The 16,261-nt window shown below is 44.7% G+C and overlaps 1 protein-coding gene across 1 annotated transcript; it reads right to left on the bottom strand.

Moving 5' to 3' along the window:
- Nucleotides 1-367: 367 nt before the first annotated feature.
- On the bottom strand, nt 368-10,206 carry LOC136872553 (uncharacterized). Its single transcript, XM_068227372.1, has 3 exons — nt 9,526-10,206; nt 9,117-9,228; nt 368-606 (listed from the first exon to the last, which is right to left on the bottom strand). Exons 1-3 carry the CDS (start codon nt 9,556-9,558, stop codon nt 368-370), a joined length of 384 nt encoding a protein of 127 aa, XP_068083473.1. The 5' UTR covers nt 9,559-10,206.
- Nucleotides 10,207-16,261: the final 6,055 nt, after the last annotated feature.

Genomic DNA, 16,261 nt, shown 5'->3' with positions numbered 1-16,261 from the left:
GGAATGAGTAGCATAAAAAAAAACTTGTGGCACAACAGCCCAGAAGGCCTGCAGATTGTGAAGTGTCGTGTGGTCGGCACGATGAATCGTCGTGGCCATTATCTCCTCACAGGTCCTCATTTATAAACATGTAAGCTCAGTAGACCTTGGACCAGCCCTCATATCCAGATAAAAATCCCTGACCTGGCCAGGAATCGAACCCAGGACCTCCAGTTAAGAGGCGGGCACACTATCCCTACAGCATGGGGCAAGCCGAGTAGCATCCTGCTTCAAAGAAAGTTACCAAGCTCAGAATGTTTTCAGTGGGAATCAGTTTTTATATAAATACATTTGTTTATAGAGTATATATATTTAGCAAAGAATAATGTTACATCTGCCTTTTCTTGGCAGCCATATATTTCAATCTGAGCAGCTTCATTCGCATTCTGTGCTCAGCAAGATGTCTCCTATTTTGCTGTTTGAAAATCCTTGCCTGGAGTGAGACCAAGTCCAGCTTTGCCTGCAGGAGACTGTTGTGGCTGGACTTCAAACGTTTAGTCTGCTTCCTCGTGGGCACATTCTTTTTGTGGCTGTGGCTGGATGGTGTAATAGGCGGTGTAACTTTATCTGAAAACAAAATGATAATATATTACACCTGTCTTGTCACATTTTGATGTAAAAGCACTTAAATTTGGTAATGGAAGCATGCATGTCTGCCTAAAGTTTAAACATAAATTTTTATCCTTCTTGCCAAAAGAATGGCAATACCAGCCAAAAGTAAAATTGTCAATATACGATACACTGCCTGTTTCTTAAATAATCTCTGTTTACCTATACTGACCAAACCATTGTAGCCCATTAAAGAAGAAAGGACGTACCTCGGAGCAGTACAACCCTCAGTGTCAAGTGCCTTATTGTTCACTCTCAATATTTTAAGAAGTGAGGAATAACAGACTAACAGTTAATGTATAGAGGGAAACTGAATAACTTAATAGTGGGCCGAGATTAATGCCTAGTTGACACAATGTCAGTTGATGAGGCAACTGCTAGCGATAGTTCTCTTCTAATTATTGCAGGACAATCCCTAGCTAGACCAGTTGAACGAGAACCCGTTCACAAGAGGAAGCTATTGCCACGCCAGTAGCTTTTTTTTTGCTTTGCTTGTTGTTTTAAGGGGCCTAACATCGAAGGTCATCGGCCCCTAATGGTACGAAATGAAAGAAAAAAATTACAAAGGCATCCACTGACCAAAATAAAAATAAAAAAGGTCATGAAAAATGAATGGATGGACAGGAACCCAACAAAACGCAAAACAAACAAACAAACAAACAAAAACCAGTGCATCGGATTCAATAGAGAACGAAAATAACATTACCGACCAAGGAACCACTTATAAAGCACAATGATGCTTGGTGTCTAAAGGGGGTGCAAAATCCACGTCTAAGGCCCCACAGAATGGTACATGTCGCGAGTAAAATAGAACCATGGTATGTGTAATGTTGGGGTATTAATCAGAAGTAGCGAAGACTCACGGTGTTCCACAAAGATGGTACTACGCACAAGTATTGTATTTCGTACAGGTAACGCAGACCTATGGAGTTTCGCACACAATGGCGCCACTTACAGCCAACGCAAACCGATGAGTTTCCTCACCTAGGGTACTAGTCACGGGTGCCGGTCCCAAGGGCCCCGTGGTGTTCCGCACATAGTGAGTACTAATCACAGGCAACGCAGACCCACGGTGTCGCTCATATAATGGTACAACTCACAGGCTACGCCCAGACCCGCGGTGTTGCCCACATGGGTACAACGCACGGGTACTGGAATCCACCAGGCCAGGCTTTTCACTGCAACGAATCAGAAACCTATTTCGTACCATGTTAGTGATACTACTCGCAAGTACATGCAACCCATGGTGTTCCCCGCATGATGGTACGAATCAAGAGTAGTTTCGATGATGATGATGCTTGTTGTTTCAAGGGGCCTAACAGCACAGGTCATCGGCCCCTAATGGTACGAAATGAAAGAACAAAAATTGCAAAGGCATCCACTGACCAAAATAAAAATAAAATATGGCAGGAAGAATGAATGGATCGACAGAAACTCAACAAAACACAAAACAAACAAACAAAAACCAGTGGATCGGACTCAATACAGATCGAAAATAACATTATTACCGACCAAGGAACAACTTGTAAAGCACAATGATGCTTGGTGTCTAAAGGGGGTGCAAAATCCACGTCTAAGGCCCCACAGAATGGTACATGTCGCGAGTAAAATAGAACCATGGTATGTGTCATGTTGGGGTATTAATCAGAAGTAGCGAAGACTCACGGTGTTCCACAAAAGATGGTACTACTCACAAGTATTGCAATACGTACAAGTAACGCAGACCTATGTTGTGTCTCACACAATGGCCCAACTCAGAGTCAACGCAAACCGAGAAGGTTCCCCACCTAGGTATACTAAACACGGGCGCCGGTATTCCCGTGGTGTTCCTCACATAGTGGGTACTAAGCACAGGCAACGCAGACCCACGGTGCTGCTCATATAGTGGTACACTCACAGGCTACGCCCAGACCCGCGGTGTTGCACACATGGGTACGACGCACGGGTACTGGAATCCACCAGGCCAGGCTTTTACTGCTACTAATCACAAACCTATTTCGTACCGAATTTAGTGGTACTACTCGCAAGTACAGGCAACCTATGGTGTTCCCCGCGTGATGGTACGATTCAAAATTAGTTTCATGGTTCTAATTCAGTCAGCCCTTGGTCGCCCCTTTTAGTCGCCTCTTACGACAGGCAGGGGATACTGCGGGTGTATTCTACATGTGCGTCCCCCACCCGTAGGGGGTCCACGCCAGTAGATGACGAGAAATGGCTGAGTGTGCAGTGTCTGGAGTATCCCGTGAGGAATTAAATTTATTTAGTAAATGTATGTGCCAGGAATTCACTGCTGTTCATTTTATCCGTAATCTCAGAAAGTGCTGGTTGACGAACATGTTTGTCTTTGTACAGATCTCCATGCTGGTCCCACAAACATCATTGTTCTCTATACAGCTCAACAAGTTTTACGTTAGTATTGTCACCCTACTTTGGAGCCATAATAAAAATAAATTAAAAATTAAAGTATTTAAATTATCAAGATCATTCAGGTGGCACCTCTCGGTTGACACAAGTGAACTGGCACAAAATAAATATACAGTTACTGGCCTCAGACGTTCACACGGCGCCAACTGTTCCGATTATACTGAGCTCCAGATGGTGGGGGTTGCAGTTGGGCCCAGCTGCTTGTCCTCAGTCTACTCCTGGGGACAACTGATTGCCTGGACAATTGTGAAGGCAATTCACTAGACAACTGTACCGGAGTGTTCACACGAAGCTAGTCAACTGTCCTCTGACAATTGTCTCAACTGGTATCGTGTAAAACTAGGCATAAGAGACATGAAAATCTGTGAGACTGTGTACTACAAATTGATTGTTCAGATCAGATTTCTAACTTATGCGATGTACGGTAGTTAAAAAGCTATGAAAGTAAAAGAGAAGCATGTTCATAGGTTAAGGCGAGTACTGTGTGGAAAAATGTTCACTATGCAGGAGGATTGTGCGGTACAACCTAACGATGCCCTTCCCAACATAGGTCACAGTGTTCTCCCCAGAAATTTTCGTCAGCTGGGCGGGGAATACTACATTTTAAAAAATAAATACGATAAAATTTCAATCTATTCCCCTCAGTAATATCAGACAGGTAAACTTTAACAGCAAAATAATGAAGATTTAATATTTAAATAATCAGTTTTATGGCATTTAGGCCTACATTTTAATCTGAAGCATCCGACGACTCAAATGTGTATTAATGCTATGTAACTAGCACATATAAGCCTCCGTGCCACAGACGGCAGCCTCTCACCGCTGGGTTCCATGGTTCAAATCACGGTCACTCCATGTGAGATTTGTACTGGACAAAGTGGAAGCGAACAGGTTTTTCTCCAAGTACTCCGGTTTTCCCTGTCATCTTTCATTCCAGCAACACACTCCAATATCATTTCATCTGTCGGTCGTTATTTCCCCAGAGGAATGCGACAGGGTTTGGCAGACGGCACAAATCCTATCCTCGCCACAAGATGGGGGCTTCATCAATTCCATCCCTGACCTGGTCACTGATTGGAAAACAGGTATAGTGCGCGCACCTTGTAGTGATACATGGACTCCCTAGTGCTGAATCGGTCGAACACGGTTATCTTCGAGATTCATACTGGCAACCTTTGAAACACAAACTATGAATCGCTTATGCATCGCTGTGCGACATCTGGCACAGGCTACACTTTATGTACTTGTACTGTTGTTGTTTACACAGCAAAGCCAAACTATAGAATTCATGCTAGGAACAAGATTTGCATCGAGAAATGTTATATAATGTGTGTGTGACCCAGTTGTTGGATTAAGATAATAAAAGTTTAGAAAATTCATATCGCTCGATCATACTATCGATTCAATTCAGATTTCATTTCTATTTGAGTTGGGAGTATTACCGGAACTGGGAGAGCTCCCTCCTTACTCGTCACCCCTATACAAAAATCAATCACTAAAAAGTGAGCAAATAATAGTAGGTTTTTCAACTAGCACATATCTCGGTTATGTTAGCCAGGTGGTCTGAAAAAACAGCTGGATGGTGCACTGACTGAAAAGGTCCTAGTGAGAACACTGATCACAATATTTGCAAAGGTAAATCATGTAAATGTTGAAAGAATGGAAGCCAGGAATCCACCAACCCCTTTCCAGAAATTGAATTAATTTTATAACATATCACAAATCATAGGGCATTCTCGGTGTCACTGGTGTCACTAGCCACTATCAATGGCTGAAACTGATGCAATATGATGCCAGACTCAGAATTCAACAAATGTCATCACCAACTGCAGCGTAATAAGAACTCCTACACCAAGGGTGATAAAACTCATACACACACCTTTACTCAGCATACTGTATATGCTGAAAATAACAGATAAAACTTTACTAATTGGATGCAAAAGAGAGGTTAGGAATCCAACTTAGCATGGCTCGCACGTCACAACACACTACACAAGGCTGCTAATTTGTGTGCGGCTAGTGACAAGACCACTGATCTGGTTTAGTTAAATTGGCTACAGAAAAGACCATTGGCTTAGCACGGGGAAAATGGCCCATAGGCCTCTAATATTCCCTACAACTGTATCAGCCAGTTACGAGAATGTTGATGATGATGATGATGATGCTTGTTATTTAAAGGGGCCTAACATCGAGGTCATCGGCCCCTAATGGTACGAAATGAAACGACAAAGTAAAAGTTCAAAATTATCCACTGACCAAAATAAAAAAATGCCATGATGAATGAATGAATGAATGAATGAACATGAATTTAAAACAATCAGTGGATCCGACTCAAAAAACTATCAGAGTTAATAGTATTACTGACCAAGGGACCACTTCCAAAAGCAAATCGAGGATGCTTGGTGTCTAAATGGGTCCAAAATACAAGTCAAAGGCCCCTCAGAATGATACTTATCGCTAGTAATGTAGAACCATGGTATCTGTCCTGTTGCGGTACTAATCAATGGTAGCAGAGACTTGCGGTATTCCACACATTATTGTACTACTCAAAGCTTATGAAATTCGACATTAATACAGACCTATGTTTTTCTCACTCTGCGGCGCCATTCAGAGGCAACGCAAACCTATGATGTTCATCACATAAGAGTACTAACCACAGGGACCTCTCCCTATCCCGTGGTGTTCCTCATATAGTCGGTACTAATCACAGGTAAGGCAGGTCCATGGTAGCTATCATCCCATGGTCCCGCTCATATGGTGGTACTAATCACAGGTACTGCAAAAGCCGACCGCGCGGTGCTCCTGTCTGCTACTAATCACAAACCTATTTCGTACCTAATATAGTGGTACTACGCACAAGTAAAAGCAACCCTTGGTGTTCTCCGCGTGGTGGTACGAATCACATGTAGTTGCATGGTTCGAATACAATCATCCCTTGGTCGCCCCTTTTAGTCGGCTCTCACGACAGGCAGGGGATACCGTGGGTGTATTATTCGTCTGCCTCCCCCACCCACAGGGGGTGTGTGTTTGGTCCGCGAGAGGTATTTTATTTCCCTCAAGTCCGCCGGCAAGCCGGTTAGGACCCCCCTATCCGCCACCTGGGACGCGCCACGTGGGAGTATCACCTCTCCCCCTGCTACGCCTGCGTAGTAGGTTCGTGGACGAGAATGTTGGTCTGGATAATTTAGACTATTGACTAGTGAGAATAAGAGTGCTTCCTCTCAAAAAATGTGCCCTTTTTGGCCAAGAGTTTGAACTTGCAGGTATGTTTCTGGCACATGAAAATTACTTTACTTTCTCACACTTAAGCTTCCAGATCTCTACCACAAACTTCATTACGATTCAAATCAATTAACTTGCGGCCAAGTAAAAAATATGAAAATTTCACTCATGTACATAATATACCATCAACATGGATACACAGTTGCACACATCACATCCAAACTTCACGGAATCATTATTTTCACGCAGCCCTGGGCAACACGATGCAAGCGCTATCAGAGGCAATAGGAAACCACTCTCCAGCCAATAGGAGCACAGAAAATAGTCACATTTCACGGAATGACATAGTGTCAGTTTGCATTTTTCTATATACGTAAGAATAGTTCTCGGGGTGGTTAGTTGGTTCCCTGGCGGAAAGCATACAGTAAAGGAAGGATCTCTGCTACGTAAGGTATCGTTTCACATAATTTTTTAATGATCTGCACTCCCGCAAGTGAAGTGCTACAAATAACCATTCCACCTGGCGTATATGTTGCAAATAAACCAATGGTGACATGTTTTCTAACTCTTATGACTAATAAATCAATGTGTCAAGTTATTATGCACACACATACCTAATCTAAACGAGTTATGTAAGCTGAAAATAATCCTACGGTGACAAGTCATCAACAAGTATAATTGATGGCACATATGTCGAGAAACAAATTCGAGATACTGTTCATACAACGGCCATGTTAGGAACTAATATAAACTGTATGAAATCAGTACACTGTGTGTAGAAGAATACTACTACAATAAAATCTACATCTAGTAAATAACTATTCCCAAAGCATTCCTGTAGTGGTAACAATTGAATATATTTTATTACTGGCCATGAACATTCAGACCTATGTATATCCCCTCTAACCAGTCTGACGGAGTTAAGAGCTATAAATTAGGGTACATCTCTGCAGTCAATGACTGTGGCACTAATCAGAAGTAGGTATTAAAAATAGTCAAGAATTTCTATGCAAAGGCTATTTCTACCTGCTATCCATCCCTCGTTTTCTGGAAATAACTTATTTCTAGTGAATAAATCTGTACCGGGCGGTACACCTCCACGCCGCTAATTCAAACTTTGCGCCAGTTGAAACTCCTCTGCCGGAGGAAGTCGGAACTTTATCTACTGGGTAAATTTTCAAGTTTCTCAGAAGATGTCACTACTTGGAAATTTTGAAGTTTCTGAACGGGGTCGTTTTCGACGTAGTTTTGTTTTGCCTGTAGTAAGAAGTGTGAACATTCTCTTCTAGAGGACACTACTGAAGAACTACAATTGTGCACCCTGGTGCGAAGTGAAAGAACTATGTTTTTGGAGAAAATTTGAATTCATAAGTTTGTTCTTTGTTAAATTTCTTGCAGTCATGGTTTAAGTTGGCAATATTAACCCTTTCTTTCCCCTTGTTTTGAATTTGGCCAATCCCGAATTTCTCGAATTAATTTTCCACCAATTATGTGTTTCTTCTTCACCTTGTGTAGGGGTTTTCTTGGTTAACCAATAAAATTCTTGTGGGAGGGTGTTCTCATTCCTGAAACGCCTCGAACTTTCCGCGAGAGTATATAAACTGCTGATTTTAGGGTCTCTGCGCCACTTCAGTAACATCTTTCAGTGTTTAAAGTACGTAGCAGGGGGCGGGAAGCGCCTCTTTCTTCGGGCAGCAGTACATCCACAAGGTAATGGCCGTTTAATAACTTCTTTTTTTTTGCTAGCTCAGCAGTTTAACTCTCGGGGCAGGTCCGAAGCCTTTTACCATGTAACTTCCCCTAAAATGTAAAAACACTTGGTATCTATTCTATCTTTTTAAACTACAAATCGGGATAGAGAGTGCTTAACCCTCTCGAGCTCCCACTCATATTGCATTGAGGTGAACTTATTTTCACAACCTTTCTTCCTTAACGTAATGTAAATTGTTCCTTCTATAAGTCACCTCTTTAGTATGGGATTAGCCCTTGCATTAGCGGCCTAGAGCCAGATTAGGTTTTAAACAAAATGTATTAGGAGTGCAAGATCGCCTCCTCTCAAATTGGTATTTTAGAGGCCAGTTAATTAACCTGTTTCTTTACTTAATAGGCCTCAGTAGGTTGGGTATTTTTACCCCTGTGTATAGGTCCTTGGAGGACTGCTTGAACGTAGAGTTTGGTGTGGCCTTTGATAGGCTTAAATTTTGAGAGCACGTTGCTCTTTCTTGAAAATTGTGTTTTCTGCGCGCCTCGAGGAGGCTTTACTGTGTAATTGGGAGCAAGTGCCCCTGGGCATGATTGGGGTCTTCTGCCCCTTTGTTGACTTGTGTATATCGCAAGGTTGGGCTTATAGCTCAAGAATTGGGTGTCTGGCTCTCCGAGCCCAAATCCTGTAATCACTGTTATTGTACCTTTTTCGAATTGTGTTTCGGCTACTGTGTACCTGTTCAATTTGTTATTTCTTATTCTTGATTTTGAAAAGAAAATATAACCATGTTAAATTTTACCTTAACTTTAATTTCGTAGTTTGAGACCCGTTCACCCCCGCACCTTCTTTCACCTCTGCTGTTCCACAGATACCCCGGAACAAAATCTTTAACCATTTATAAATTACACATCAAGATCTAAGAAATTAGATTCCCAGGGGCATTATAAAATCCTTCATTATCGAACCATATCTCCCTTCCCTACAACAAAATGGTTAGGACACAGCACAGTTTATGAAAATGGTACTCTATGAAGTCACTACTTATAAATGGAATATAAAAATTACCTGAGGATTCTTCCACCTCTGTATGAGGCTGCAAATGGAATATAAAAATTACCTGAGGATTCTTCCACCTCTGTATGAGGCTGCACCTTCAGAGCGGGATGAAGTGGCATCTTCAAATTACTAAGGCTAAATGCAGTCCATTCCTCCGCAGGTCCAGAGGCCACCTAAAAACATGATAATTTATCTTTAAGTATTGGCTAGTTCGTGGTCGCAATAAAATAAGGTTGAAAGTTATCTCCTTATAACAACGGTAAGGTAAACCAAAACTTCTTTATAACCTGGCGATCATTCAGAATTCTTGTACAGTACGGTAGCAGCAAAAGCATACGACCATATATTTTCCTCGGAAATGTACTGTGAATTTGAAAAAGAAAAAAAGCCCAGACCTCCATTGTCCCTAATATTTTGAGGTACTTTCAGTACATAACACTTAAAATATATATGTTAAAGAAGGAACTTACCACTGTACTCGTGCATGGTATACTTGATCCCATTACAATGGCACCTTCCCCGGCACTTTCCTCGATGGGTACAGTAGCCTCTAAAACTGAAAAATAAAAGAAAACTTGTATTAGAAACGCAAGACCAAAATACGTACTTAACCTATAAAGTAAATTTCAAACATTACAGTAATTCAAATCATAATATGGTTACTTTCAATAACTATACCATAATAAAGCTATAACACTGTTCAACTTACTTTCTACTTCTACACCAATGTCATCTGAATCAAAACAAGGCTCCAGTCCACCCACACTTAAGGATAGCAGTGGAGCAAGCTTCGCCTCCCAAGGCTCCACATCCTTCACTTTTGGCGGAGGGCCGCCTCCAGTACCATATAACTGGATTTTTCTCTCAGCTCCATCCTTCCGCATTTTTTTTAAATAGACTCGTACTTGGAACGAAGGTTCTTCGCCGATCGCAAAAATCCAGTCGCGTGAAACTCTTGGCTAATTTTTTCCCACTGGCTTTCCTTTTCCCGCCAAGTTACTGCGTCTGTTCTCTTATTCTCTATAATGTCTTTATATTTTAAAACTAAATCGGTTAATAAATGGATTTCTCGTAGAGAAAAATTTGAACCACGCTCTCTTTTTGCCATTTTTATATGCGCAGTAAACGTGGTCACTCACAAGTCACAAACAAACCACAAATCCAAACCAAAGAGAATGATGCAAACCAAAGAGAATAAGAGATGCAAACTAGGCCTAATACGGGAAAATAAGAATATCGAAATGAGCTTAATATTCCTAACGATAGAGTGCACGGTAATCGAAGACCAAAATCAGTCTAGCCAATATACGTATTGTGGTGCAATGTTCCAGGTAGTTACCTGGCACTTACGCGGGCGTGGTCGCACGTAAACCAAATTACAAGCTGATTTACACCCCCAGGTAGTTTACCTCCTGCGTAGCTGCCAGCCACTTTACCGGCAGATGGTAGAACCGGCCCTAAGTCGCCTTCTACGACAGGCAGGGATTACCTATGGATGTATTCAGCCTCTCCCATCCACAGGAGGTCCATCACATTATACCAAACCGCTATACATGTCCGCGCCAAGGTCGCCCCTTTTTGTCGCCTCTTACGACAGGCAGGGGATACCGCGGGTGTATTCTACATGTGCGTCCCCCACCCGCAGGGGGTAGTGTGTTTGGTCCGCGAGAGGTATTTTATTTCCCTCAAGTCCGCCGGTAAGCCGGTTAGAACCCCCCTATCCGCCACCTGGGACGCGCCACGGGGGAGTATCACCTCTCCCCCTGCTACGCCATCGTAGTAGGTTCGTGGTTTGTGAGAGTCGGTGGTGGTTAATATGTGGTTATGGACTGGCGAGTATAGTGAAGTAATAGATACTGAGACTACTAGAAACTGAGTGTAAAAGGAAATATATGGTTCTTAGGAGTTGATTGGCTTAAAAATTTAATTTTTCATTATTTATTGTGCTAAAAACAGCTTCTTCTCCATAACAGTATCATTCCAAATACTCCATGCACAAAAGTTGAAGCTGAATCTGCATAAAATGTACATACAGGTTCTTCTTTATATCAGGCCTATACTAGAGTCTAAGTTTTTGCAGTTAAGTTACTGTGATGATGATGATGATGCTTGTTGTTTTAAGGGGCCTAACATCGAAGGTCATGGCCCCTAATGGAACGAAATGAAGGACATGAGATATGAAGTTAAAATTTTAAAAAGTATCCACTGACTAGAGGTAAAAAAAATGGTAATGAAGAAAAATGAGGGTGAGATTAAAACAGTCAGTGGATCTAATACGCAATGCCTTATGTTCTATTAAAATAAGAGAAAGTACAGGAAATCGAAGGAATACGGCATCGCCCAGTAATAAAGATATTAACACATAATGTACGTTAGACGTTAAAATAACACATTAAAATGCGCAACACAAACTAAAATGCAGTCAATGAGATAAAAGCGCAACTGACAAAAACAACACTAGGACAAAGGACATCATCACACACGATAAAACAGACCGCTATCCCTCATAAAGCGGATGACGAGGTCTGCTGACTGCTCGTCATCGCGCAAGATAAGGGAAATAGTACTCGGAAGGTTAATACTACGGCGCAGATCGACCAGGTCCACGCACTCCGTAAGGATGTGTACCACGGTAAGATGGTTGCCGCAGGTACACACCGGAGGGGGTTCTCCTTTCAGTAGATGGGAGTGCGTCAAGATACCGTGGCCGATCCGAAGGCGACATAATACCACGGCTTCCCTCCGCGAAGCCCGAAGGGAAGTCCTCCATACCTTCGTTGTTCCTTTTATCGCTCGCAGCTTATTGGGAAGCGGGATGGCCTGCCACTCCATCTCCCAATGAGACAGAACCAGATGTCTCAGCTGGAATATCACTTGCTGGAACCTTGAAAGGCAACGGGGGCAGTGTAACTGCCTCCTTGGCGGCCCGATCTACTAACTCGTTTCCCTCTATGCCCATGTGGCTGGGGAGCCACACGAACGTAATTCTGGTGCCGGCATCCGAACACCCGGCCAGCAGGTCCTGGATCCGCTGCACCAGATGGTGCGGAGGGAAACAGGTATCAATAGACTGAAGCGAACTCAAGGAGTCAGTACACACGAGAAAGTGTCGGCGTACATTGTCTAGTGCGTACCGCAGAGCCTCACAGATAGCATAGAGCTCTGCCGTGTACACACTACAGGTGTCCGGGAGAGCAAAAAGAAACCGATCATTGTCGACAACGAACGCACAGCCCACCTTCGTATCTGTCCTTGAACCATCCGTGTAAACGACGACCGAACCTGGATAGCGGCCAAGAACGGACAGGTAGATCCTCCGATAAATCGAAGGGTCCGTGTCTCCTTTCGGGCCAGTGTGCAAATCCAGGATGATTTCAGGTCGTCGTACAACCCACGGAGGTACCCCACTTGGTTGTCTGACAAGGCAAGGAATCGAAGGTACGTCAAACAATTCATAACTGCTATCCAAGCGTATCCCAACCGGCCGCGTAGCACGAGGATGAGCAACGTACAACAAACGGTTGCCATTGTTGAATACGCAGGGATAACTCGGATGAAGTGGCATCTGTCGCAAATTTGCAGCATACGTAAGTAGTAGTTGCTGGCGCCTCAGGTGTAAAGGCGGCACACCAGACTCAGCGAACAGGCTAGCGATGGGGCTAGTACGAAAAGCTCCCGTCGCCAACCTAACCCCGCTGTGGTGGATACTGTTCAGCTTCGCAAGAACGCTTGGCCTTGCGGAGCCATATGCTGCACTGCCGTAGTCTAACCGAGATAAAACGTGTGCCCGATAGAATCGCAGGAGCACCACGCGGTCAGCTCCCCAATTAGTGCTGCTAAGAAACTTCAAGAGGTTAAGCCTCTTGTTGCATTGCACTTTTAGCTCCCGCACGTGTGGCTCCCACGATAATTTACTGTCAAAAAGGAGCCCAAGAAATCGGTAGGTGTCAACAACTGGAAGAACGACATTACCTAGATAAAGCTCAGGATGAGGGTGAAGTGTACGTTGACGACAAAAGTGGACAACGGAGGTCTTTGCGGCAGAAAACCGAAAGCCATGTTCTAAGGTCCACTTCTCCACCCTCCTAATAGCCTGCTGTAACTGTCGCTCTGCGACTGCCATACTGCACGAGCTATAGTGCAGAGCAAAATCATCCACATATAGGGACGGTATTACGGCTGGACCAGCAGCAGCGACAATACCGTTTATGGCAATCGCGAACAGAGTGACACTAAGAACCGATCCCTGTGGGACTCCATTTTCTTGAACGTGGTATTGCGAATATGTCCTACCTACTCGGACACGGAATAGACGGAGGGACAAAAAATTCGCAATAAATACCGGCAAGTTACCTCGGAATCTCCATTGATGCAGGACTGAAAGGATGCCATATCGCCAGGTGGTGTCGTAGGCCTTCTCCAAGTCAAAGAAGACAGCTACCAAGTGCTGTTTGCGGAGAAACGCATCCTGGATAGAGCTCTCCAGGCGTACCAAGTGGTCTGTGGTGGATCGAGCGGCTCGAAATCCACATTGGTACTCGGACAAGAGTCCTCGTTTATCCAGACACCACACGAGTCGGCGATTTACCATCCTCTCAAATAGCTTACACAGGCAATTTGTAAGACAAATCGGTCTGTAACTTCCTGCATACTTAGGATCTTTGTCAGGCTTGAGGACAGGGATGACTATGCCCTCTCGCCACTGAGACGGAAAATCACCCTCTGTCCAGATTCGGTTGAACACACGAAGGAGATATAGTAAACTATCATCACTAAGGTGTTTCAACATCTGGTTATGGATGTTGTCCGGTCCAGGAGACGTGCCCTTGCAATGCGCTAAGGCGCTGCGGAGTTCCCACTCCGTAAAGGGCACGTTGTAGTCCTCTGAAGCTTGGGTGGCAAAACTCAGATGATGACGTTCTGCCTCCCGCTTCAGAGGGAGGAAATCAGGATTGTAATTCCCGGAGCCAGAGACATCCGCGAAATGACTAGCGAGATGGTTAGCAATCGCGAGGGGATCAGTGGCGACACTGCCTGCAATGGAAATTCCCGGTACAGCAGATGATCCTTGAATACCCGAAATTCGTCGAAGTTTCGTCCACACTTGAGATGATGGAGTATGTGACGTCATGGACGACACATATCTCTCCCATGAAGACTTCTTACTTTGTCGAATAAGAACTCGCGCCTTAGCGCGGAGTTTCTTGAATGTAATCAAGTTGGCCACAGTAGGCTGTCTACGGTAACGCTTATGAGCGCGACGGCGTTCTTTGATGGCTGCTGCTATTTCATCGTTCCACCAAGGAACGAGTTTTCGGCGAGGAGTCCCCGAGAAAAACGGAATGGACTCCTCAGCAGCAGCAAGAATAACTTGGGTGATGTAAGTTATTTCCTCGCCGACGGTCCGCCTGACATCTTCGTTAAAGACAGCTAGTGATGTGTACTTTGGCCAATCAGCATGTTTAAGAATCCATCGAGGGGGAGCCTCGACGGGTTTATGATTCAACAAAGTAAGAACGATGGGAAAATGGTCACTGTCACAGAGATCATCGTGTGCATTCCAGCGAAACAGTGGAACCAAAGTTCGGCTGCATAGACTTACGTCTATGCGAGAATATGTGCCCTAACGTACACTAAAGTGAGTTGGTTCCCCTGTGTTCAAAATACATAAATCCAGATCTGATAGGAGTGCATCCAGCTCTCTTCCTCGGGGGCAAGGCGTCTCAGAGCCCCATATGGGGTGATGGGCGTTAAAATCGCCCAATAAGAGGAAGGGTGGTGTAAGCTGATCTATAAGATCAGCGACATCAGTGATGTTCAGATGCTGGCCTGGTGGAAGATAAACATTACACACTGTGGCTATGATAGGCAGCGAGACGCGAACAGCTACAGCCTCAAGAGGGGTTCTTAAAGGAACCTCTTCGCTGTAGCTATCAGAACGTACAAAAATGCCAACGCCTCCGGAAGCCCGGTGAGCATAGTATCGTTCTGTCGAGTATAGTTTGAAATTCCTCAAGACCGTGTGATGACCAGGTCGGAAATTGGTCTCCTGAATACAGACTATACTCGCTGCGTACTCACTAATAAGCTGACGTAACTCAGCAAGATGCCTGTCATAACCGTTACAATTCCACTGTAACAGTGCCATAGTGTGGACTATAAAAGGAGTGTTAGGTTATGAGCAACAAAATGCTCGTAAGCCTAAACACTATCTAGTTCTACATCCGTAGATGTAGAGGACAGCGCGACATCCATCCCGTCATCAAAAGATGGCAGGGGTGCCGCCCAGAACTTCGACGCTTTTCGGGCGCGAGGGGGTCCCCTACGAGGAGAGCGCGCAGGTTTGGGAGCAGGAGTGCCTCCAGCGCAGACTCATATCCCCCAGATGGAGGGCATGACTTCTCCTTCGCAGGGGAAGTCCGAGAGCGCTCAGGACGGGCGCTCTTCTTCCCCTTTTTCTTTTCAAGTTTAGACGGGCTGGGAGATGGTTTCCCAGCCCTGGTCAACGAAGCCGCCTCCGCCGGCTGGGGCACGACTTTCGTCGACCTCCTAGGGGGGGGGGGGGAGACTTAGTCTTCCCCCCTTGCTGTGCCGGCTGGCAGTTCCCAGCCGGCACAGACTTCTGGTTGGTCGAAGGTGGGGTGGTCCCCCCCTTTGAGCTTTGACTATTTGCGACGTTGCTGGGAGCAGCAACAGTCGCCTTGGGCGCAGCGGTCTGGACAGGTGTCTTGGTCGTAAATGACGAACCTGGAAGACTCTGAGCTATCAAGCTATAGTCGAGTGTACGGGCAGGTGTATTCATAGAATGAAACTTACGGCGCGCTTCCTGGTAGGAAAGACCATCCAGGGTCTTGATCTCCTGGATCTTCTACTCACTCAGGTATGTCGGACAATTCCGATCCCGAGGAGAATGAAAACCGGAGCAGTTAGTGCACTTGTATGGAGTTGTGCACTCCTCCGCGCCGTGAGCTACTCGTCCACATGTACCACATACAGCCTGATTCGAACAGCGAGATACCATATGTCCGAATCGCTGGCATTGATAGCATCGCATAGGAGGCGGGATATACGGCCTAACATCGCAACGATAAGTTGTTACCTTGACTTTCTCTGGTAACACTGACAGCTTGAAAGAGACAATGAAGGCACCAGTGGCAACGTATTCACCGTTGACCTTGCGCGTAATGCGCCGGACGTGTGTCACGC

Source organism: Anabrus simplex, chromosome 4, assembly GCF_040414725.1.
Source record: "Anabrus simplex isolate iqAnaSimp1 chromosome 4, ASM4041472v1, whole genome shotgun sequence".
NCBI classification, from domain to species: domain Eukaryota; kingdom Metazoa; phylum Arthropoda; class Insecta; order Orthoptera; family Tettigoniidae; genus Anabrus; species Anabrus simplex.
This window is presented reverse-complemented; position numbering and strand designations above follow the sequence as displayed.

Excerpts from the sequence above, each read along its gene's own strand:
- LOC136872553 (XM_068227372.1), bottom strand. The coding sequence starts at position 9,558 with ATGGGATCAAGTATACCATGCACGAGTACAGTG. Across the intron at positions 9,229-9,525 it reads TACCATGCACGAGTACAGTG|GTGGCCTCTGGACCTGCGGA; the intron begins GTAAGTTCCTTC and ends TCATGTTTTTAG. Across the intron at positions 607-9,116 it reads AGAGGTGGAAGAATCCTCAG|ATAAAGTTACACCGCCTATT; the intron begins GTAATTTTTATA and ends TTTTGTTTTCAG.